This window comes from Leptodactylus fuscus, chromosome 5 (genome assembly GCF_031893055.1).
Source record: "Leptodactylus fuscus isolate aLepFus1 chromosome 5, aLepFus1.hap2, whole genome shotgun sequence".
Taxonomy (NCBI): Eukaryota; Metazoa; Chordata; class Amphibia; order Anura; family Leptodactylidae; genus Leptodactylus; species Leptodactylus fuscus.
In genome coordinates, this window is record NC_134269.1 from 58979706 (window position 1) to 59005937 (window position 26232).

At 40.7% G+C, this 26232-nt stretch overlaps 1 protein-coding gene across 1 annotated transcript in view; it reads right to left on the reverse strand.

Moving 5' to 3' along the window:
- The window catches only part of ST8SIA2 (ST8 alpha-N-acetyl-neuraminide alpha-2,8-sialyltransferase 2), a 187899-nt gene that overhangs the window by 70765 nt on the left and 90902 nt on the right, over window positions 1-26232 (reverse strand). The window contains exon 2 of the mRNA XM_075273290.1: window positions 7544-7606. Coding sequence (XP_075129391.1) covers window positions 7544-7606 — 63 coding nt within the window. The remainder of the gene's footprint in view (window positions 1-7543; window positions 7607-26232) is intronic.

The following is a 26232-nucleotide window of genomic DNA, read 5'->3' on the forward strand; positions in this document are numbered from 1 at the left end:
TAGGTTGTACAATACCTCTAAAAGAAAAGAAATGGGAATTTCATATTTATTTCTGAACAACATTGTGTCACAGCAGGGGTCACTAAGCATGACAGCCTCAAGCCATATCTTCAGTGACTACCTGCTGTGCGCTGGCGAGATGCACCAAATGGGAATAAAACTAAGTTTTTACATTGTCTTCGTAGTGAAGGACAGTGAATGTTGCAATGCAGCAACTGATAGTGGGATGATGTTCTGTCGTACTATATAACTGAAATTAGATTATGTCAGATGTGTGTGAACAATATCCTATAGTGCTAAAAGGCAATGCTTTTCTACCGCTCTTTATTTTAGGATTTGTATCTCTGAGAAATGACTACAGGTGTTGTATCACCACTTACAACAGAAATGCAATGTATGCAGAATACCACAGAAAATATATCAATACTAACTGACTGAATCCCACTCATACCCCATTTGGTACTGCCTAATCCCATCTAGTCCCTTTGTGACACCACACAGTAAAAAGCCCCTTTTACCCTGGTCAGTTATCACATCCCCTTATGGCCTTCATATATTATAATGTCTCCCCAGTGGTTCTCACACAGTATAGTGTTCCCCTCAATATAATCCTCCCTAATGGTGCTTCCATACTATAACCCCCCTTATTATGGCTCACACATATTATGATGCTCCCTCATTGCAGCGCCCACACTATAACCCCCTTATATGGCCCACACACAGAATAATGATCCCTCATTGTGGACCCACACTATAATATCACCTTTCTGGGACCACCACACTATAATAGCCATTACTGTAGCCCTCACACACAATAATACCCCCTCATTGTGACCAAACACTATACTCTCCCCTTTTTGTGTCCCCTACATTAAAATGCACAATAGAAAAAAAAACCCTAATAATCCCCTCTGCGACATTCCCAAGCGTCCTCTCCTCTCTAATGCTGGTGGCTTGGGAGCAGCAGGCGTGACACAGTTTTTTTTGTTTTCAGCTTCCAGGGGCAGAGACATGGATTGAATAGTGAAGCAAGCCTACGTGTATCCCAACCTCACTTTTCCTGGTGCCTGTGCAGCACTACACCAAAGTTGGGAAAGTACAGCTCACCTTCAAGGTCCAGCGCATGCGCAGTAGACCTATGTGTACTGCTCTAGCGTTAGTATAGAACTGGGAATGTGCTTGGGGTAGCAAGGTTCGTGAGGTATAGAATAGTATAGTATTTTAGGTGTGGCCACAAACAGAATTAGGACACGAAGTTGCCATGGGGTATTTCAGGGTCTAAAAATGTGTTTAAGGTTCTCTTTAATGCTGAGTTCACACAGAGTTTTTTGGACCGGATTTTGATGTGGAAACCGCCTCAGAATCCGTCTCCTGTGACTAGCCATGGCTGGTTGCCAGTACAGTGCACCAGCATCCAGTCGTGGCATTCTATTCCGGATTAGGCCCAAATGAATGGGCCTAGTTGTGAAGGAGTCTCGAGCCGCAGACGCCGCGACTGATTCAGTTGCGGAATCCGCAGCAAGATAGGGCAGCTCGCTTATTTTTTCCGCAAGCGGGAAAAAACACTAGTGGAAAAAGAAGTGAACGGCTCCCATTGAAGTCAATGGGAGGCGTTTTTTTTTGGAGCTGGATTCGGAGGTGTGAGCATAAAAGTGCAATTGCAGATAATACGCATGAGCATGGCTTTTAAACAAAGATATTGTGTAGCTGTTCACCTCATCTAATAATAGTGGGGAAGACTTAGTACTCCTGTCTTTGAGTAAGAATACACAAAAAAAGGTTTTTAATATAGTTTTTGAAGCCTAAGTCTACATACATATTGTGGGAGATTTCTGAAACTATCTAAATTAAAAACTGTCTTTCTTGGGCATAACAAGGTTTTCTTTTCTTATACAGTCGTTGACATATTAAAGCCATACTAAAGTCTAGTTTTCTTTTAGACAGTTTTTCTAAGTCTTCCCCATTAAATAATAACTTCATAGTGACCCTTAGAGTTAGAGACATAAATACTTGAACAGTTTCTGTACATTCACAGTTAAATCACATACCGGCATTATTATATATTCAGATGAATGGTCCAGTGGCAAAGATTTGGACCTTGGGGCAGTCAAGAGTTTGTACAGGGTGGCCATAAAATAACCTCAGGTGTTTGGAGTCGTGTGCAGGCTGACCCAATGGATGGAATTGCCTGAAATTTTGTATGTGTGATAATCAAGGCATGGGAAAACGGATGGCATGAAAAAAAAAAATAATAATACTCCACAATATGATCGGACTATTCTTTTTCGAAGATTTGGGCCCAACTGGGGTTGCCACCTGTTCCGTCACAGCAGCGAGGTACCGGACAATGCTGGAAACAGTGGTCGTTCCCCAACTCCAACAGCAGCAGTGTCTGCAGATGATCACCTTCATGCAGGATGGAGCCCCTCCTCACATCGCAAATCCTGTGAAGAACGCACATTTTCCCGATGACAGGATTTTGAGCTGCTCATTCCCTACAGCGTGGCCACCGCGCTCTCCGGATCTCACTCCTTGTGATTTCTGGTTGTGTGGACACTTGAAGGAGCGTGTTTATCGAGGGTATGTCGAAACCCTGCCTGACCTCAAAGACTGCATCACATTGGAAGTGCACAGCATCTCACCAGAGACGTTACACGCAAGCGTCGAGCACGTTCTGCATAGGATGACCATGCTCACCATGCATGATGGTGGCCACATTGAACAGTCATGCTAGTCGGTGGTCCAAATGGGACATTCCCAAGTAGCGATAGACGGGTTTTGTGCCGCACGCTCACTGTACAGCGCCACATTATCCCCTGGTGGGGAGTTTTGGTATTAAATTTTGTTTTTTTCATGCCGTCCGTTTCCCCATGCCTTGATTATCACACATACAAATTTTCAGGCAATTCCGTCCATTGGGTCAGCCTGCACACGACTCCAAACACCTGAGGTTATTTTATGGGCACCCTGTATATAACAAGAACACTTTCATCTTCCGATACATTGAGAAGCCATGAAGCATCTTTGGGGCATCCAAATATTTAAAGATAAGCTGTGATCAAGGTGAGATTATCTGTGAAATATACCTGAACCGTGGTACATTGACAAATATCAAGAAAATAAAATATGGCTAAAAATGTCTATTCACTTTGAAGGTTAAAGGTCAAAAGTAACAGTCAGAGAATGTCAGTGCTGGTTTAGCACGAAAACCCACTAGTGCGAGTACAATGGGTTATAGGATGTCCAAACAACATACAATAAATGCTATTAGTAGGAAACCCAATTTAATTCTACTTGCACATATTGAAGATCAGCTTTTTATAGACCTGGATGAATTTGGTTTTATAGTAAGACGAATATTAAGATGAATTTGTACAAGAGCTTAAGAATCTGCAGTCTGTGATACAGTACATGAACTACAATACCTGAATGCATGACTCATACCCAATAAATCCAATTATCTGTTTTTAGATATTAGATTTTTATATTCTTCTTTCTCTTGACATTTTGTAATTGATATAAATCATTTAAGATAAAAGATCAAATCACTGCCATTCACAGTGAAGAGCACCTTAACAAAAACGTACAGTGGAGCAAGCTACGGAAACCTCAAAAGTGGCCACGTTGAAATACACATTGCTATAGAACTATTATTTGAATAGACCATTAAAAATTAAGATGTGCCCTATTTCTGGTCATTGTTCTCAGATCACTTATAGACTCAAGTTTGTGAAAAATAGGTGGAAACAGGCAGGCACCCCATAAATGCAACATGAAAGGAAAAAAATGGCTTTTGTATCTGTTTTTCACAGCTTTTTTTTGTTTGGTTGAAGTTGCACGTGGCGTAAACGTTGTGGTTTGGCCACGGGATTTTATAGTCCCTGCAAAATGAATGGGATTTTAGTGGATCCCATCCAAACATTTCAGAAAAATACCCACAGTGGAAATTTGGAAATCAGCGGAAATTCCAAAACCGTTGCATTCTTGGAAATCGCAGCATGTCAATTGTACCTACGGAAACGCCAGCGGTTTCCCTATAGGTATAACTGAAACAGAAAGTCTGTATAGGAAAACTGCGGGTTCTGAAAAACACTACAGGAAAAACCCTGCACACCGCCTTTTGGCTGTGGCCCGCTACATTGGGTCTTAGCCTTATGCTCTTTTTTGGCCATACCTGACAAGAATGTAACATGTCAAAAGGAGGCACGGGATAAGATGTGCACCAAAAATACACCAAAAATCTTGCACTAAATATGGGGCAAAGTGAGACAGCTAATAGTAGTTATAAACTTGGACTAGACAGCCTAAAGATACACCAAATTTATCATCTAGAAACATGAAATATAAATAATAATAATAATAAATTTTATTTATATAGCACCAACATATTCCACAACACTGTACAATTTGTAGGGTTCAAGAACAGACAAAAAGATACATTACAAAGAAATAGCCACTTCACACAATGGGACTGAGGGCCCTGCGCACAAGAGCTTACAATTCATGAGGTACAGGGGGGTGACACAAAAGGTAGCAGGGGCGGCATCAGAGGTAGCAACTATGACAAATATGAATGTTTTCTTGTCTTGCACTGTCTAAACCTTACAAAGTATTAGTAAATTTGCACAAGTATATATTGCAATGCTTAAAAGCTCTATAATGTATGCTTACTGATGGAGCAAAAGCCAAATGAACATTCATTCCGTGCCTGCCATGATATGCTATTTGCATAGCACAGTTACTTTCATTCAGCGTGAGTGGGTGACTATACTATACAATACTGTGCGGATAATAAGTGTGAAATGCTCATTTGTTAGTGCAAAGCTAATGTTCATTTAGGGCTTGCTCCTTCACACAAATCTAAGCCCTGCTCTATATTCTTTTAGGTACCACAGTCAATAGTGATCATCTAAGGAGCCTGAAAGAAAGAGGGGGGTATTTCTGTCAGACTGATAGCGCCCCCTGGTGTACCATAAATGTAAGCCTATTAGACCCTGCCAGAGGATGACAAGCAACGTTGAATTGTGTGTCATCAAACAATCTGAGTCATCTAGAAGGACAAAAAAAATGATCTTCAATAAAACTAAGAACTGCAAAGAAAAAGATTATCACATATTATTATACTTAAATATTTTCTAAATAGTAAATTATTACAAAAAAATACCTGTATATGTAATAATTGTAATCCCACAGACCCAGGCATATTATTCCAGTACAATTCTCTCCCAAAATGTATAAATGCATGTGAATAAATTTTACATACACCGCAGCATTGTACCAATAAAAACTACAAAACATCCACTAAAAAACCCAATGGCTTTGTACAGAAGAATGCTAGGACCTTTGGAATGCTGTAACATATATTAATCAGTTTTCTTTCCATACGTTTTTATTGTTTGCAAAAAACATACAGCACAGAACAGAGTTAACATACTGAACTGTATAGCCATACCTTAAAAAGATTAATCTGCGAGAGTCAGAAAAAGTGTCATCCATCTGTGCTCGATATGTCCCTAAATTATTGAATATGGTATGACCCTTGCATATCACAACACAATGCAAACAACCCTTAGGCTAAGACCCCAAATTCCAGAAATGCAGATTTTAGTACATTTTTGGTTTGAGTCAAACACAACTGCACCGCAGTCCCTTATATAAATGCAGCCCCACATATACGTGCACTCATACGGTCTAAAAAATATATAGCCTTATAGACCCCCCTCCATACTATATATAACCCAGACCAGATTTTCTACCTACAGCAGCCACAATCATCATAAAGAGTCCTGTGTGTGTTAGATAGAGAGTCTTCGAAGAGGTGTCAGAATGTCAGAGGCTGATGAGAAAGTGCAGGGAACGCTCCGCTGAAACCTAACAGAGATGGACTGAGACATTGTATTCTTTCATAAAAGGCATGTGCCATAAATTGTGGGTAGATTTCAATTACACATAATGAATGATTTAGTGAAATGGAGCCAGCCATAGTCAGACTCATGTGAGATTTATGATAGATCTTCTTATTCTTACATTATTCTAAGAATGACAGCAGATATGAACAAATCTTACATTAAATATGTATTTTATATTTATCAAAGATACGTATTATGAAAAGTCTAATAACAGAAATTTTTGGGCGATTTCCATTAGTCCCCAATGCACATACAGTTTAAAAAGTTGTGGAACATAAGTGTTTGTTTTTAATGTTCATTATTAGAGATGAGCGAGTAGTACTCGATCGAGTAGGTATTCGATCGAATACTACAGTATTCGAAATACTCCTACTCAATCGAGTATCACTCGCTATTCGAATGGAAAAGTTCGATGCAGAAACTGCATTGATTGGCCGAATGCTATACAGTCGGCCAATCAACGCTGGTTCTTCTCCTACCTTTAGAAGTCTTCTCCGTGCAGCTTCCCCGCGGCGTCTTCCGGCTCTGAATTCACTCTGCCAGGCATCAGGCCTAGGCAGAGCTGACTGCGCATGCCCGCTTGTAGTGCGCAGTCGGCTCTGCCCAGGCCCGATGCCTGGCAGAGTGAATTCAGAGCCAGAAGACGCCGCGGGGAAGCTGCACGGAGAAGACTTCTCGGAGGATCCAGCCCGACCCTCACTCATGGACTTGGTAAGTATAATTTGATCGAATGTTGCCTACCCCTGAAACGAGCATTTCCCCAAATAGACTATAATAGGGTTCGATATTCGATTCGAGTAGTCGAATATTGAGGGGCTACTCAAAACGAATATCGAATCTCGAACATTTTACTGTTCGCTCATCTCTATTCATTATATGTCTAGATATAGAACAATGGCAGTCAATGGTTTTTTTTGTGGGACAAGTTGTGCTTTGTAACTGCACCATTTTATAACGCCTTGGGTAAGGCCACAGATTGTGGAACACAGCTAAAAAAAACGCTGTGGAAAAAGGCTAAGACCCCATGTAGTGAGCCCCAGCGATAAGGTGTTGTTGAAAAATCATGGTGGAAACGTATTGCTGGTTTTTCCCGCAGCACTTTTCTCAGAAAGAATTTCAGACTTTCTGCTATCATTATACCTATAGGGAAATCGCCAACGTTTCCGTAGGTATAATTGACATACAGCAATTTCCAAAACCGCAGCGCGTATCTTTATATCACTTGGGACCCCAGCCTTAAACAACTTTTTTCTAGCTGAACAACGTCGTCTTTTTCACACTATAAACATTTTTTTGGTTTTATTCTGTTAAAATCCTCTTGTGACTTGGTATGAAGATAACGGGTTTGGAATAAAGACGTATTTTTTACAGACTACAAGATTGCACATTTCTGATGTAAATGGCAATTCACAAGCATTTCTTGCGTTATCTCACACTTTACTTTTCCCTATTGACTCGCAACTTTATTTTGACACAACCGGAAATGAAGTTGCAATGAAGAGCGCAGACAGGTTGAGAATTGGATGGAAAGATAACTGTTTGCATTGAGGCGAGCATCACAAGTTAGGATTGCAGCAGATTAATAGCAGCCTCAAAGCCAAAGCAAATGAACAAAAAAAATCTCATTTACAAACCTATTAGATTTGCTATGTAAGCTTTCCACAGCTGATCTGATTGTGCCTCTTCCTCCAGTGCTCCTGCAAGACAAAAGACAATACATTATTTATCACATTCTGTTACTGTCTGTAAGCTTTGCTTTAACAATCCAATGATCCCTTATAGAGAGCTACGACATTTCCCTCTTGCTTGTTTTAGACCTGGTTACAATATCCATTTCTAGACAGAGGAGACAGATTCTTACCGCACTGCTTTGAAATACAATGTAACCCCGAGACGTTACATCAGATCCCATCAAGGAAAGACTATGTATTATTTAAGGTGCATTACTTCATTTGTCACCTAATGTAATAAGGGTCTTGGTAAGACACTTTTGGAATGACATAAAAGAGCATGAAAGTTCTCAAATGAATAAATTAAATTCACATTATTATATAAAGGGAATATAGCCTGCACTTAATTCCAATTTCGTTAATGAAATGTTGGTATTGGAGACATATACTGCTTGTACTGTCTTGTACTGAGGTTTCTCTTCTTACCATTTACTTTTCCAGTTTGCTTGCAATATGCATGGACCAAGATGACCAGCTTTGAAAGTAAAAAAAAAAGTTTTTCTTTCAAACTAGTCATCGCATGGCACAATTTTTCTGTATATTTTGACCCAAAATAAAATGTAATAAAGGACTCATCTGTATCTGTGAAGTACAAGCCAGCTGTCATTCAATCCATTGTCCTTGAGGCTAAGACCCCACGTTGTGGAAACACAGTTTTTTTTGTGCGGCTCTTTGAGCCAAAGGCAGGAGTGGATTGAGCAAAAGGGAGAAGTATAAGAACTTTCTATATATTTCCCAGTCCTTTCGTAGTCATTCTCGGCTTTGGCTCAAAAAATGCATCAAAATCTTCAACAAAAATGCTGCGTTTCCGCAATTTGGGGTCTCAACCTGAAGGGTTGTTCCAGCCCTAAATGGTCCTGATGTAATCCATTTCATCAGTGGATTACTTCATCACTTCATCGTTTGTGGAGGATCTCTTACCCTTGGTTCACATCTGCATTTGTAATCCGTTCAGGAAGTCTGCATGGAGACACCCCGAACGAACTACCGAACGCACTGGCAAGCGGTGTGAGATGAAAGCACACGGACTCCATAGACTATAATTGGGTCCATTTGCTTTCGGTGCGCTGCCCGCACGAATCATGTAGACATGAAAGTAGATCATGATCTAATTTTCTGTCCTTATGTTCAGTGTGGGCAGCATGCAGAGGGCACATGGACCCTATAATAGTCTATGAGGTTTGTGTGCTTTCACTGCAGACCGCTTGCCAGTCCGTTTGGTATTCCATTCGGGGGGGTCCCTATGCAGACTCCCCCGAATGGATTACCAACACAGATGTGAACGAGGCCTTACAGATCAGTTTCCGGCAGTCTCCAGGATGTACAGGCTGCTGCTATTCAAGTAATAGAAGTGGAGCTGCAATTCCCCAAAACCACTATGCAGTAGATGAAGTGGGTACCAGAAAACCAGCCATGATTTAAAACAGGTTATCAGACAATACTTGCTTGACAAGATAACCCAACCATACTAGCTGAGTTTCTGACAAGTCCCAGACCATAGAACGTTCATGTATTCCTGGTCTTATCCATTGGCTACTGATCAAGACAAGAGACTATCACCACTAAGATGGTTAAATCTTTATAACTTTGCAAAATTAATTTGCAAAAATCTTTAACTTTTAACTTTAACAAATGTAAATATGGTTATATTCAGGAGAATATCCCTTTACAGATTATACTCTATGTTCATTGGAAAGTCATTGAGTATAAGTATTAAACATATTTCTGTGTAAATAGTTTTATTTTATTTTTATAATTTCAATCATAACTTGAATTTTCTGCATCCCTGTGTAAAATCTGTAATGGGCCCCCTACCTAACTTGTCCCATTGACGCTAGGTTCACACCTGCGTTCTTCTTTCCGTTCTGTGCTTTCCGTCTTCTGCATGCCAGAAGACGAAAAGCACAGACCGGGTCCGGCCGTGAGCGGCGGTGAGCGTTTTGCGCTCTCCGCCGCGAAACCGGATTTTTTTATCCGGACACAGAGTAGTGCATGTCCGACTCTGTGTCCGGATTATAAAACCCGGTTTCGCGGCGGAGAGCATAAAACGCTTACTGCCGCTCACGGCCGGACATCTCTCTCACCCATTCAAATGAATGGGTGAGAGAGACTCCTGCAGGTTTCCGTCTCCTGCCTCTGTTTTAGGCAGGAAACGGAAACCTGGAGAACGGAGTTCACAACGCTGATGTGAACGAGCCCTTAGAATAGTGCTATAATTTTTTGTGTCAGATGGACCTTTGTGGCCCCTTCAGGGACCAGTATTGACAGCTACCACTGCTTCCCTATAGCTATGCCCCTGTATTTAGTAGTAAGGCCTAATAGCTTATGGACTTATGTTTGCCTTCTTCTAAATCAACGTATTTGAAGCTATTGGGTACTAGTTACTGACATAAGTAGCGTTACATTATAGCACCTAACCCACTGAATTATAGTATATTCATATGTGGCAGAATTGTTCCTGAAATTGGGGACTTTGTATGTTACATGTCTGAAATGTGCAGTGGCTCATAACTGGATTAATTCTGTATCCCTCACATGACAGGCACCAATTGTTATGGTTAGATGTAAGGCCACAATACAGCAATAGCAAGGAATTGGCTGATATCCATCTTTACTGCTTGCAGTTATCTACAACTAACACACCTCTGCGAGGTGAGAAAGACCTCCAGACTCCTTTACAAGAACTTGTCGCCAGATAAGACTTGCGCCGAATCTGGGAATCTGAATTGTCACCAGATAAATGTACTAATAATAAACGCACTGCTACAGAAACGAACAAAAAGTCCAGAAAACTGTAAAAGTGGTGTGGATGCAGAAGAGAAGCAGGTTCAAAACAAGGAGAAAACAAATAAACAGAGACGGGAAACAAAAGCAATAACCAAGAAACTAGCCACAGGTCACAAATCCAGCCGGGAACGTCACAACAGAATCAGAAGCAATAGGGGAATCCAAGGAGCAAGCCAGTAGTACCAAATCATACAGGTAGACACACACAATGGAAGCTAAACTAGCAGTAGCAAACTAATTAGTTGGCGCATGTCTCAGGATGGCGGCGTTTTATATAGGCCTCCTTATCTGCTAACTAGACCAAGCCAGAAAGTCTCTGAAAGTGCAAAAGCATCCAAGTATAGCATGATAGCATCAAAGGTGTAGCAGCCGGATAGAGTATCCTGACACCAATGGTGCCCAAAGGACTCCATTGACTTATAATTTGGCCCATTGTGTCCTTACAAGGTGATTTTTCTAGAAGCAACAGCACTTTTTTCCATCATATGTGATACAGACAGAACCGCAGATATGGACACAGCCTAAATTGTGTGATACATTTGTATTAAAAATGGGACATCTTGCGATATTGCATGTTATTTCAGCAATACCAGTCCTGTAGATTCCATTTACTAAGATAAAACCTTAAACTAGGAAAATCTAAACAACAGATTAGAGGATACTGAGCAGAGGACACTGTTTATTTTTGTATTATTCGGTGGATATTTTAGGTTTTATTCAATATGAAGGATTCTGAATAAACCTGGCTGTTTAGCGGATATAATTGTGATGGTTCCATTGGCAAGGAATGGAAAATGTGATTACAGGGGGAGATAACATAATTCAGAAATTGTGAATGTATCTGTTTCAATATGTCCCGAGATATAGTGATGGACAGTTATGAAACAGGCAAGCGGTACCGTGACATACATCATGGAAGATTGCTGCATAAAGAACAAAATCTTTAGTCATTTCTCATAAATTGTTTTTGAAGCGTAGCAATCCCAATGTCAAACCATCTTTATTGTCATTTATACCATGATGCAGTGCACACTCCTTATGAATAAAATGAAGGCATATGGAATGAATAGTGACATGAGATAGTGACATCCCCATTCCTATCACCATGCCTTTGTGGTAATGTTTACCGTATATAACAATACTGCAGTTTACAATGGGCGCTCCATTTTCAGGCCCAATAGACAGCTATTGATTGCTTGGTGCATGTTCTGCACGAACAGATTCTTGAAAGGTCACAGACAACTTTTTCTAAATCATCTTTGCTCAGCTAGTGGTTTCAGACCCTGCTGTGAATAAATCCCAGCAAAGGATGGGGAGAAATGGATGAAATAGTACATCACATCCAATACTAATACATGTTGCTTTATTCCTTCCGATGCAAAACAAATTCAATTTGCATGTCAGTCCTCTAGGACCACAAACCCCGCAGAAGAAAAAAGTTTTTGGCTGTATAGGTAATAAGAAAAAGGAATTAGCCTGAAGAAAAGCAAGGAACAATCCAGTTTTCTGCACACGATTGGTCAAAGTGGCTAATGTTGCTTGTTAAAGGGGTTGTCCAGTATTAGCAAATGCATATTATTCATTGTACTGTATAAAGAAAAGTTGTGCACCTTTCCAATACATTTTCTATTTCAATTCCTCACAATTTTCAAGATCTCTATTCCCTGTTATTTAGTCCCTGGTCATGTGATGGACACAAAGGTGCACAGCTTGTTACAGTCAAAGCACAGTAATTAGAGTTGTGCACCTGTGTGTTCATCACATGACCGGTGACTGATCATCATATGACTGATCCATCACATGACCATAGACTGTACATCATATGACCTTGGACCGTACATCACATGACCATGGACTAATTTTTATCCACTAGAAATAAACAAAGAATGACAGTAAGCAGAGACCTGGAAAACCATGAGGAATTGATACAAAAAGTATATGGGAAATTAAGTAACTTTTATACAAATACTAACATTTATTTACTAAATCTAGACAATCCCTTTAAATGGCATATGTTTAGACAGTCTAGTCCAGGGGTCCTCAAACTTTTTGAATAGTGGGCCGGAGGCAGAGCAGGTCGCACAGACATCGGGAGCGGTGCCCTCCAATAGGTAAAGTGAAGTGCGCTCCATGGCCTGGCCCGAGCTCCCCAGGAGCTTCATTATAAATGCACGCCTGCCGGCGTTGTCGGCGGGGCCAGACAGAAGTGCTTGGTGGGCCGCATGTGGCCATCGGGCCGCAGTTTGAGGACCCCTGGTCTAGTCTAACTATACACCTCTTATTAGTTGGCATGGATTCGGTCACAAAATGCACCAAAAGTTTGGTGTTTGTTTGGTGCAAGCTGTCTTAATAGAGCATGTTAGGCGGTTGCGCCACATTGCGAAAATGCATCATTTTTGCCACTGCGAAAATGCTACAGCAAAAACCGCTGCATTTTACAGTACCTGTAAAGTGAACTGGATTCTGGCTAATCCCATCCACACATTGCAGAAAAATACCCGCCCACAGTTTTGAAAATCGCAGCATGTCAATTATACTTGCGGAAATGCTGGTCTTTTCTTATAGGTATTATAAGGGATGAAAGTTTGCAGAGAAAAAAAAATCTGTGAAAATGCAATGAAAAATACTGTGAAAAAAAATTGTGTTTCTGCTGCGTCTCATACCACAGTTTTTTTTTCACTACGTGGGGCCATAGACTTAAACCGATCTTTGTGCCAGAACTCAGGCACATTTTTCCTTAGATCTTCCCGTTTATCTCATAAAAAAGAATAGCGTTACTATGCAATGATATGCCCCTTGGTTTGTATCTTTATTAAAAAACAAAACAAAAACGGTGAACAGTATGAAGAGAACTCTAGAACGGATTACCTTTATTTGTATGTTTCGTATTCTGTCCATCATATTGAGTCAACCTGACTTTTTTTCCCTGTTTAGACAGTGATATCATGTACACAAGTTTCTATTACTTTGCCGCACACCACAGAATTATTGATCTTCCTTCTTACACTACAGGCATATCGTATAATTCCACGATTTAGTGCAGCGCTTCCTCACATTTTTCCTCAACTTGCCATGTGAATTCGGCTTCTCCGTATAACTTACATCTCTGGCACTTTTTTATTGTGGACACAATCCAGACTGTAACATCTTGTATAACATCATCTACACAGTCTGTCCAAATACCTTCTTTTGGCCAAGTATGAAGACAAATTATCATGTCAAGTACAAAGGGGACATGTTAATACAGTTCATATGCACTTTAGTACGTAATATAAAGAGTTAAATATGAGTTTAATAAAATATATCGGAAGGTCTATTATCTATGTAGTCTGAAGCATTGGAGTTTAGACATCTGTATCACATTCCTGGTGTTTAACATTCTATAATCGAAGAAGGAAGATCATTGCTTTCTCAGTAAATAGACTAATCCTCTGAGGTCCTTTCCAATGTACCCTGTTTGCCCTGCCACATTTTTAGGAGCCCACTATGGAGCATGTAATCTATCCCAGTATTACATTCCAGGTGCTGCTCACTCACCAAATTCTTGATAACTGCAGTTGTGGGTATTAAATCTGTACTCCTTTCAAGTATATGAAATACAGCTTTAGCGCCCGCATTTGTTTTCACCATTAAAAAATGGAAAGTATCACAGTCAATGATTGATACAAGTAAACAAGGGAACAGTGTTTAGTTTGTCTTAAGGTAGGTTCACATCTGTGCTCGGTGAGTGCTTGGGGTTTCCGTTCCCTATTCTGCTTTAAAAATGTGGAGAGAAAAGTCCTGCAAGCAAGACTTCTCGGTGCATTTTTCAGGCGGAAACACCGCGGACCACATTATAGTCTATGGGGTACGCAGGCTTCCATAGGTAATCACTTTTTAAACGGATTGAATCTAAATGTGAACCTGGACATTCTGGCAGTTTTACTGTCTATTGTTCTGATAAAAATAATGGACATTAAAATGGTAGTGTGAAACCAGCCTTAGACCTGAACCCCGCATGGCGTAAACGTCACAGTTTGAACACAGTGGAAAAGTTGCAGTACAAGACACTGTAAGGATTGGAGTCAGGGTCAGGCAGTGCAGAGTGACACAGCTGGGAAAGCAACACTGTGCAACTAATGACAAAAGGGGTCGTAGGCCCTGCAGCTAGAACTATGCTGTAGATTTGAGATGAGGCAGACCAATGCACTTCCTAATTGAAGTGCGCCTGCCACGACTCCTACGCTACTGTCCAGGCGGCTAGGGTCAGGAAAGAGGATGCCCTGAAAGTGCTAGGGGCTGGAGTAACGCGGGTGACACCTAAGCAGAAAGCACAGTGTAAAATGCAATGCAAAACCAAAGACAAAATAGCATAGAAAAAGGGAGGACAACAAGTGACAGCAAAAACACAGAAGAGAAAGCGGGGTCAGACGAGCAAGAGGTTAAGCCAGGAGATCAGAGTAAAGTACCAAATCAGAAGACAAGGAATAGTCAAATACAAGCTGGGTATAAAGTAACCAATAAACAGACAGAAAGACACACAGACTGGATATCTGGAGGAGACCAGGAAACACTAAGTGAATGGCTGGCAAGGATCCATGCCTGGGTGGGGTTTAAATAGCAGCAGAGAAAACAACCCACAACACCTGTGATGGCTAATGGCATGGAGAACTGACAGCAAGGAAAAGAATAACCCTTAATCACCTAAGCACAACCAATAGAACTTTTAACATGTCTCCCGGGGAGTCGCCTTGCAGCAAAGAGACCGAGGCGACTCCATATCCTGACAGACACAGTCCCTGCAAAGTGGGTAGGATTGTAGTGAATCCCATCCACACATTGCAGGAAAATATACACAGTGGACATGCTGAGATTTCCTAAAACGCCCCAGTTTTTGGAAATCTTAGCATGTCAATTATATCTATGGAAATGCTGGTGATTTCTCTATAGGTATAATGGAAGCAGAAAGTCACATAGGAAACCTCTGCAGACTTTCTTTGAAAAGTGGCGCGGGAAAAACCTTGAAAGGTTAGCCTTTGTCTTAAAAATGAAATAGATCTCCACCTGCTTTTCACATACAAGAAATTAACATCAACTGCAGACAAGATTCCATAGACGGAGGATGAAGAAACACATTGCGTCTGTGATGTATTGGTGTGCGCCATCTGTGTTTTCTATACACTATTATACAGTTAATGTTTGTGGCATGTTCTCCTGTTAATGGATTTGGTTTTTGCAAGTTTACAAGTAACAAGCAATAAATAATGAATATTGAACAGTGTTTAACCACATGAGGACCGCCGTACGTAAATTTACGGCCTCATGTGCTGGTACCTAAAGACCGGACTATTGCCGAAATACGTCCGGCCTTTAGGTACCTTTCTGGCGGGGGGAGGGGTGCGGGGGGGACAGGGGTTAGGTGTTACTAACACCTAACCCCTTCCTCCATAACGTCCAGTCGGAACTGAGTCCGACTGGACGTGTTAACCCTTTCGATCGCGCCGTCAAACATCACGGCGCGATCGAAAGGGATCCGCCGACAATTGAAAGGGATCGGCACCCCCCGCGGCGAGATCGGGGGGTGCCGATGTCAGTAAAAGGTAGTCTGGAGTCTGGCCAGTGACCCCAGACTACCGGAGCCCCCACATACCTGGTGATCCTGCCAGGCGGTGGAGGAAGTGAGCGATGTGTCTCACTTCCTCTGCAGCTTACAGGACACGAGCAGGTTCATGTCCTGCTCGTGTCCTGTCTGCTATTGTGCAGAATCAGTTGATGCTTTCATCAAAGCATCAACTGATTCAAGTGTCCTAAAGGGACAGATGAAAAAGTTAAAAAAAAAGTTAAAAAAAAAAATAAAGTGTATGAAAAAAGTAATAAAGTTCTAAAGTCCAAAAATCCCTTTTTTCTATACAAAATGAATTATATAAAAAAAAGGACTAAAAATTAAAAAAAGCAATGCATATTTGGTATCGCCGCATCCATAACAACCTGTACAATAAAACTGAAATAATATTTAATGTACACGGTGAACGTCGGAAAAAAAAAACGGAAAAAACTCGCCGGAAGTAATGATTTTTTGTCATCTCATCCTACAAAATATGTTATAAAAAGTGATCAAAAAGTCATATTCACCCCACAACAGTGCCAATAAAAAGCGCACATTTTCCCGCAAAAAATAAGCCCTCAACCAACACTGTCAACCGAAAAATAAAAATGTTACGCCTCACAGAAGATGGCGATTTATTGATTTATGTCCCCATATGTGTTTTTGTTCAGCAGACTTAGTATTGCATAAAAAAATAACATAAATGAGGTATCGCTGTAACCGTACTGACCCGCAGAATAAAGGACACATGTCACTTATACTGTACGCTGCATGGTGAAAAATTTAAAATGTAAAACTCAATGCAGGATTGATTTTTTTTTTTTAAATCCAGCAAGAAAGAGTTAATAAAATGTATTCTATAAGTTGTAGGCACCCAAAAATGGTGTCATTACAAAATGCATTTCATCCCGCAAACAACAAGCCCTTATATGGCCGCGTCACCAGAAAAATAAAGAAATTATAGCATCTAGCAATGTCAAGGCAAAACCCCCCAAAAATCGCCAAATCATTAGAACACAACTGGCTGCGGCAGGAAGAGAATATATAAGCTGTGCGAGCGAATATCAGGGGACACCCCAGATTTACAGCTTATGAGGGAGAAGACACCAGAAGTGACCCCCAATGTGACCCCCAGAGTGACTCCCCCAATCATAGGAGCTACTGGGACATAGTAGGGAATTTGGTGTTTGCAATGTTCTCCGCACAGCTTATATATTCCCTCTTCGCCATCCGCTGTGCAGTCACGCCTGCAATACTAATACTCACTACACCCCCTGATAAATTCTTTGAGGGGTGCAGTTTTCAAAATGGGGTCACTCCTTTGGGGAATCCGCTTTCCTGGTACCTTACAAGCTCTACAAACATGACATGGCGTTCAAATACCAAACATCCAAATCTGTGCTCCAAAAGCCGCATAGCGCTCCTTCGCCTCCAAACTGCAGTTTATGCCACATGTATGACACATGTATGACACTGGTGTACCCAGGATAACGGACGTAATGTCATATGTGGGTATAAACTGATATTAGGGCACAGCTGGACGCAAAAGGGAAGAAGGGTTATTGGGTTTTTGGAGCACAGACGGTTTGGTTTTTTCGATGCCATGACACTTTTGCAGAGCTGAAACGCCAGTAAAGTGGAATCCCCTGATATGAGACCTTATTTTGGAAACTACACCCCTGAAGGATTTATCCAGGGGTAGAGAGAGCATTTTTAACCCCCAAGTGTTGCTATAACTTATTATCCATAAATGAATACGAAGCTGATTGTGAGAGGTGAAAAATGACAATTTTTCCAGGAATCCGTCATTTCAGTGCGTAACATGTTGTGCCCGCCTTGTATCAGAGATGAACGCTCTAAAAGCTGTTGTGCTCAGGATACCCGCTTAACAGTTTTTGGAGTGTCTCTGCTGACATAAGTTGGGCACAACATATCGGGCACTAAAATGGCGAATCTCTGGAAAATTTTCATTTTTAACTTCTCATTATCAGCTGTGATTTCATTTCTGGAAACTAAATAAATGCAACACTCGGGTTAAAAGTGCTCGCTACACCACTTGATAAATCTCATGAGTGGGGTAGTGTCCAAAATGGGGTGACATGTCTGCAGATTCCACTTTATTGGCAATTCAGGGGCTTTGCAAAAGTGGCATGACGTCCAAAAACCAAACTATGCTCCAAAAACCAAAAGCGCTCCTTCCCTTCTGTGCCCGGCTGTGCCCAAACAGCCATTTATACCCACATATGGCATTAAGTACGTTACCCGGGGTACACCAGTGTCATACATGTGGGTATACACCGCTATTTGGGTACCCAGCAGGACGGAGATGTGAAGGAGTGATATGTGCTTTTGGAGTGCAGATTTAGATTCTTTGTTTTTGGACACCACGTCACATTTGCAGAGGCCCTAAAATTGTCCCTACAAAATGGGGTCACTTCTTGGTGAATTCCAGTTTACTGTCACCTGTGTAGTTTCTAAAATGGGGTCACAATGGGGGGTTTCCATTGTATTGATACTTTAGGGGCTCAGCTAATGCGACATGGCACCTGAGAACTATTCCAGCCACATCTGCTTTCTAAAAGCCAAATAGCGCTCTTTCCATTCTGAGCCCCACCATGTACCCATACAGCAGATTATGGCCACATATGGGGTATTGCCGTGTTAAGAAGAAATTGTGTAACAAACTCTGGTTTTTTTTTTAATTCTTCAGCTACTTGCAAAATTAAAAATATGGCGCTAAATGGACGATTAATTGGAAAAAAAAGTAATTTTTCATTTTTACGTCCCATTGTTAATAAAATCTGTGAATCAGCTGTGAGGCCAAAATGCTCACCAAACCCCTAGATAAATTCTATGAGGGGTGTAGTTTCCAAAATGGGGTCACTTTTAGGGGGTTTCCACTTTATTGGTACACTAGGGGCTCTGCAAATGCGACATGGGACCTGAAAAATATTCCAGCAAAATCTGCCCTTCAAAAGCCAAACAGCGCTCTTTCCATTCTGAGCCCCGCCATGTTCCCATACAGTAGATTATGGCCACATATGGGGCATTTCTGTGTTCAGGAGAAATTGTGTAACGAACTGTAGTGAGCTTTTTCTCCTTTATCCTCTTGTGAAAATGAAAAATTTGGGGCTAAATTGACAGTTTGTTGGAAAAAAAGTAAATTTTCATTTTCATGTCCCAATGTTAATAAAATCTGTGAAACAGCTGTAGGGTCGAAATGCTCACTCTACCCTTTGATATGTTCTGTGGGGGGTGTAGTTTCCAAAATGGGGTCACTTTTAGGGGGTTTCCACTGTATCGGTTCTCTAGCGGCTCTGCTAATGCAACATGGCACCTAAAAATTATTCCAGCAAAATCTGCCATCCAAAAGCAAAATAGCGCTCCTTCCATTCTGAGCCCCGCCATGTACCCATACAGCAGATTATGGCCACATATGGGGTATTGCCGTATTCAGGATAAATTGTTTAACAAACTTTGGGGGGCTTTTACTCCTTTAACCCCTTGTGAACATGAAAACTTTGGGGATAAAGTGACATTTTAGTAATTTTTCTTTTACACATCCCAATGTTAGTAAAATCTGTGAAACAACTGTAGGGTCTAAATACTCACTATACCCCTTGATGAATTCTGTGAGGGGTGTAGATTCTAAAATGGGGTCACTTTTGGGGGGTTTCCATTGTTTTGGTACGCTAAGGGCTCTGCAAATGCGACATGGTGCCTGAAAATTATTCCAGCAAAATATGCTGTTCAAACACCCAGTGTCGCTCCTTCCCTTTCGTGCACTGCCGTGTGCCCAAAAATCAGTTTACACCCACATGTGGGGTATTTCTGTGCACGGGAGAAATTGCATAACAAAATGTGAGATGCATTTTCTCCTTTAACCCTTTGTGAATGTGATAATTTTAGGTCTAAATGAATGTATTAGTGAAAAAAAATGAAATGTCTAAATTTGACCTCCATATTATTTTTATTCTTATGAAATGCTTAAAGGGTTAACAAACATCCCAAATGCTGTTTTGAATAATTTGAGGGGTGCAGTTTTGAAAATGGGGTGATTTATGGGGGTTTCTATTATATAGGCCTTTATAATTCCTTTCAGAACTGAAGTGTTCCCTAAAAAATTAGTTTGAGGAATTTTCTTGTAAATCTGAAAAATCGCTGTTACACTTGTAAGCCTTGTAACATCCAAAATGAATTAAAAGACAATCAAAAGATGATGCCGATATAAAGCAGAGATATGGGAGATAATATTTATTCATGTATTTGAATGGTATGACTATCTGCCTGAAAAGCAGAGAATTTCACATTTTGAAAATTGCAATTTTTTCCACATTTCCATCAAATTTGCTAGTTTTTTTTTATAAATAAATACAAAAATATTGATTAGTGTTTACCACTAACATGAAGTATAATGTGTTACGAAAAAACAATCTCAAAATCACTTGTGTAAGTTAAAGCGTCTCAAAGTTATTGCCATTTAAAGTGACACATGTCAGTTTTGAAAAAAGAGGCCCGGTCCTTAATGTACTTCTAGGCCTGGTCCTTAACCGGTTAACAGAAACCACTGGTGGCACGCATGACCTATATATGTGTCCTCATCTTACAAAGAAGCCAAAAAGTTCTTTCCAATCAGCATTTTCTAACTTCTTTAACCTCAGTTAATATTCTGAGGTTAAGGGCATGAACATACAGTCAGACATGTTCTTCACTTACTGCTGCATTGTTATGCATTGGATACTTTCCATCCAATGGAGTAGCTATTAGTTAAGAATACCATTTGTAGTATTATATAATCTGGCCATTAGTATCAAATTTGGAGTTATTATTTGTACAGTAAGCAGCCAAAAGCATCTTCGCTTTACTTGCAGTTAATATTGTCTGTGCAAGTAAACCAGGGAACGATGGATGATACGCTGTATCATTACCACTACTCTTCAAGCACAGAAGGTGGGATACTGACCATAACATATTTTGCTCTGTCAACAACTATATATCAAATTTTGTGCACAACAACTTGTCAAGAAGAAGCATTCTGCCATTTATTGTTTATAGGGTTACAATATGCAATACTTGAAATACTGGGACAAGTGGACAAAAGTTGCAATTATATTTTATATGGTGACATAAACCTCTCTGAATTTTGATGGATACTTAACAAATAGTCAATGGGTAAATAAATAAGTCAAGTAAGTCAATGGGAAAATATTTTAGAATAAAGTCTACAATTTTCTTAAAACTTCTTGGGGTCAGGATTCCTGGTGTAAGTCCTTAAAGTTGTTGTCCAGGCAAAATTTTCAAACTTTAGATACGTTGGAGGCAGTGAACAAAAAAAACAAAACATACTCACCTGTCCTAGTTGTTCCATTATCGTCCCCAGCATTCTGGTTCATCAGCGCCTCCGGCGTTATGCTGAAGCCGCTGCTTGGCCTCAGTGATCATGTGACCGCTGAGGCCAATCAGGGATTTCAGCATATCACCAGGAGAATCTGCCAGAGCAGATGACACAGGAGGTGTAGGAGAACACCGGAGCACTGGGGACAGATGAGTATACATTTTATTTTTCACTGCCCCCAGCTTATTTAGCTTTAAGGGCCCCTTCACATGGCGTAAGCGCCCGGCTCATTCCGAGCCGTACACGCGAGCGCTTCTAAACACTTCCTATTCACTTCAATGGGAGCGCGCATAAAGCCGGCTTTACGAGCGCTCCCATTGAAGTGAATGGGAAGTGTTTAGAAGCGCTCGCGTGTACGGCTCGGAATGAGTCGAGCGCTTACGCCGTGTGAAGGCTAAGGGTCCTAAGTCCATGGCTCCACGTTGTAGAAATGCAGCTTATTCTGTTGCAGATTTTTTTGTGGTTTTTTGAGCCAAAGTCAGGAGTGGATTGAGCAGAAGGTAGATGTATAAGAACTTCTGATATATTTCTCTTTTCTTTTGTAGCTTTGGCTCAAAAAAAACACAACATAAGAAAGCTGTGTTTCCGCAACTTGGGGCCTCAGCCTAAAGGGTCTGTCCATTTTTTCCTGGACAACCCCTTTAATGTGACATGTATGCTCCTTTATAGTAACAGTCCTAAATCGCATACTATATGGACAAACATGTTGGGACACCATCACATCGCACCTGTGGAAGCTTTTATGACATCCCATTCTAAATCCATAGGTATTAACATGAATTCGGTTCCTCTTTGCAATTAAGGCTAAGGCAGGGACTGTAAAATGCCATGATTATTGCTGCACTGTTTTTGCCATGGCTAAATTGTACCATTTCTGCCACATGGGGCCCCGACCTAAAGCAGCTCCCACTCTTCTGGGATGTTTTTTTTTTGTTTTTTTTTTTACAAGATTTTAGAATGCATCTGTGGGGATTTTTGCCTAGTTATTAAAAAAAAAAAAAAATTTGGACAAGCGGGCCTGGCACCATTCTCCGTTCCCTAAAGCTGTTGAATGGCTTGATATCAGGGCTCCATGTGGGCCCACACAAATTCACCCAACCATGCTTTTATAGACTTTTCTTTGTGCACTGTCATGCTGGAACAGAAAAGGACTTCCAAAATTGTTCCTTCTAAGGGGGAAGCATGCAATTGTCCAAAGTGTCATGGTGTGCTGAGACATTAAGATTTCCATTCACTGGAGCTAAAAGTCCAAGGACATCCCCTAAAACCCCCCAAAACAAAGCAATATCCCTCGTCTACCACCCTTACACATGACACAATGCATTCCCAATATTTGCACAATGACTTATCTAACAGCCAGATAGAGAAGTATCTGCCATAGTGCAGAACAAGTTTCCAGGGCTCCAGTGATGGTGTTCTTTTATACCATTCTGATGCTTGACATTGTGTTTTTTTTTTTTTTTTTTTTAATGTAGATTGTGAGCCCCACATAGAGCTCACAATGTACATTTTTCCCTATCAGTATGTTTTTTGAAATATGGGATGGAAATCCATGCAGACACGGGGAGAACATACAAACTCCTTGCAGATGGTTTTATGCCCTTGGCGGGATTTGAACACCAGGACTCCAGCGCTGCAGGGCTGCAGTGCTAACCACTGAGCCACCGTGTGGCCCCTTGACATTGTGTTTGATGATGTAAGACGTGCAAGCAGCTACTCAGTCATGTAAACACAAGTCCTAAACCATCAGACATACAGATTTTCTGCTGATGTTCATGCCAGAAGAGTTTTGGAGTGAGCAGAGTGTTGGTGACTTTTATATGCTATATACTCTGCACTCATCACTCATGTAACTTAACAGGGTCTACCACTTACTTGCTGAGTTGATGTGGTTTTTAAATCCTTCCACTTTTTGATAACACCACTCATACTTGACCATTGAATATCTGGGATGGAAGTCGTTTTATGAACTGACTTGTTGTAATGGTGACATGTTATAGCACCATGCTAGCTTTCAGTGAGTCCTTTACAATGACCCATTCTTACACAAATGTTTTTAAAGATGGATTATATGGCTAGCTGACGAATTTTATACAGCTGTGGTAAGGGGACAGAATGATGCATTTGCATTGTATGATTAAGAGCTGGGGTCCAATACTTTCTCCATACAGGGTATACTTTAGCCATTGTGAGAAGGTGACAGGCAGAGTGCTGGATTCATGGTATATCTCCCCGAGATTTCTGACATAAGTGTGGTCCAGTGCATAGACCACAGCCCAGGTGCAGGTCCTGGACTCATTACTGGGCCATAAAAGGCTGCAGAGCCTAAACTTTAGTGCAGATTCTGGGAGCGATAGGAGCTACCTGGGTCTGTCCTGACACTGTGAGTCTAGTAATACTGTATTTCATTCTTTTTGTTGATTCATGTGGCTGATAGTAAGCCACCTGTATAGGTAGTACTTATTGTCTAGTTAGTGCTCAGACCAGCAGGATTTTGATTCACATTCTTTTGCCTGAGGTCAAGGTTGTATTTTATTTTGCTCTTTTTATGCCTGAAGTGAAGGTTTATTTCTTGTTTTTTATTTTTTTTTTTTTTTTTTTTTTTTATAAAAAAACAAACCTGTTTGCTGCAGATTTTGTGACCCTGGTAGCTGTCGAGCTACATTCCCCACAATTCATAACACCAGCAAAATATTCCTGTTTTCTATGTATGCAGAAACTAAATTTTAGTGTGTGTCAACTACAGTTAAGAAATAGCTTCTGCAACTTTATAAATATACAAGTCAAAAAACACAGCACGAACTCTATTATGCACAGTTTCAGAGACAAATAGACATTTCTGTAGCTGTTGGAGAACTTTCTTTGATAACAGGCCTTAAAAAGGACAACATATTTTACGATGGAAATGAGGCTCCCAAAGAAAGAAGCATGACCAGTTGGGAGTTCTAAAAAAACCATGACCGATACACGTGCCGCTATATAATGACTCATCAAACGATGCCGGTGCCACCCTACAGCCTATTGTGCAGTCCTATTTCTCAGCACGATATCCTTATTCCACAGCTCTTTGGAATAAAATACTGTCATAAATACACAATTATAATACCGTGTATCAAAAAGTCATTGATAAAAGCCTGGCTCAGCTGCTAAGTCCATAAGCAATGCTCGCTGCCGCTCTGCTTGAGATGCATCGCAAACGTTCAGCCCCTGAATCTTTTCCTTCAATCTCTGCTAAGTCCTTCCTTCCTATTTATGGAGTTATATCTAATATCTTCTTCATGGATCGCTTCCAGAAAAACCATAAAACAGGTTCAAGTAATGGGCCCAGCTCATTATTTGTGAATTGGAAGATAAGTGAATCCAGCATTTGGCTGGCACTGATGCCAGCCTGCAGGCAACAAAAATATGTTTTTCTAAATAATCCTGTCAACCTTGTGCTTCTTCAATTTACTGCACTCTGTACATGGAGTGAAGGTTACATACATGGATCAGCCTGTATAGTTTATTTAAATTGTTGTCATTCTCAATCTGCGCACAAAAAATGGAGAGGCAAGGGTGTAAATCACTATAAAGTGAAGAAATGGAGAGGAGCAAGACACTTCTCTACTGGAAAGAACATCACAAGACAAGGCTAGCTGATTTACATTTGTCAATTGGTCTATTGATGCATTTTTCATCTGCAAGCAAATTGAACAAGTTAATGATGTTCCGCTCATTCATTGTAGGTTTGCTCCAATTACTTATTGAAACTAATACAGTAATAACAAATCACAACCTTGGATTTATTGTTTGCTCTACAATGAGCTTGTTACATACTATTTGTGGTGTACTTGGTATTAGAGAGGATACAAAGAAAATTTTATGGAACAAGACTAAAATGAATAAGAAATACCTTTCCTAAACAATCTGTGTGCATGAAACCAATGGGCATGTAAGATTTGTTATAATGAGGCAATCGCAAAGTACACGGATGTGGCACAATTCTAAAAGTTTCATAAATATCCTAGATATATAACCAATTTACTGTATTACACATCCATTTCATTAAACTATCAGGATTCAACAACAGAAGCATATTTAAAGGGGTTGGCCAATTACAGACCAATATTGAGAGACAAATGTTATTTTTTTATATTAATAAGTTATACAATTTTCCAATATAATTTCTGTATCAATCTCTCCCTGCTGTCATTCTTTCTATCACTTCTAGTGGATAAAATTCTGACCATGATTTTGTGATTTTCAGTCCATGGTCGAGTGGTAAACAATCCATGGTCATGTGATATACAGTCCATGGTCATGTGGTAAACAATCCATGGTCATGTGGTAAACAATCCATGCTCATGTGATAAATACACAGGTACACAGCTCATTATAGTTACAGCACAGTAATCAGACATCTGCCTGTAATGAGCTGTACACCTGTGTGTCTACCACATGACCATGGCTTGTATATCACATGTCCATGGACTGTATATCACATGACCATGGCTTGTATATCACATGACCATGGACTGTAAATTAAACTACCCCCCCCAGTTTTAAAATAAAACCCTAAAAAAGAATGTGCTCTACTTACCGAACGTGCACGCTGGGCGGGCATTCAGGGTGTGTCTTCATCTTCGTCCACACCTCTTCTTCCTCCGATGTCCTCCGGTCCCGTCCTCCTCCGGCGCTCGCGAGCGGACACTGATATAAAAAAAATAGCCTGGGCACATGCGCAGTAGCATGCAGCTTCTTCTACAGCTACTGCGCATGCGCCCAGGCTGTTTTTTTATATCAGTGTCCGCTCACGAGCGCCGGAGGAGGACGAGACCGGAGGACATC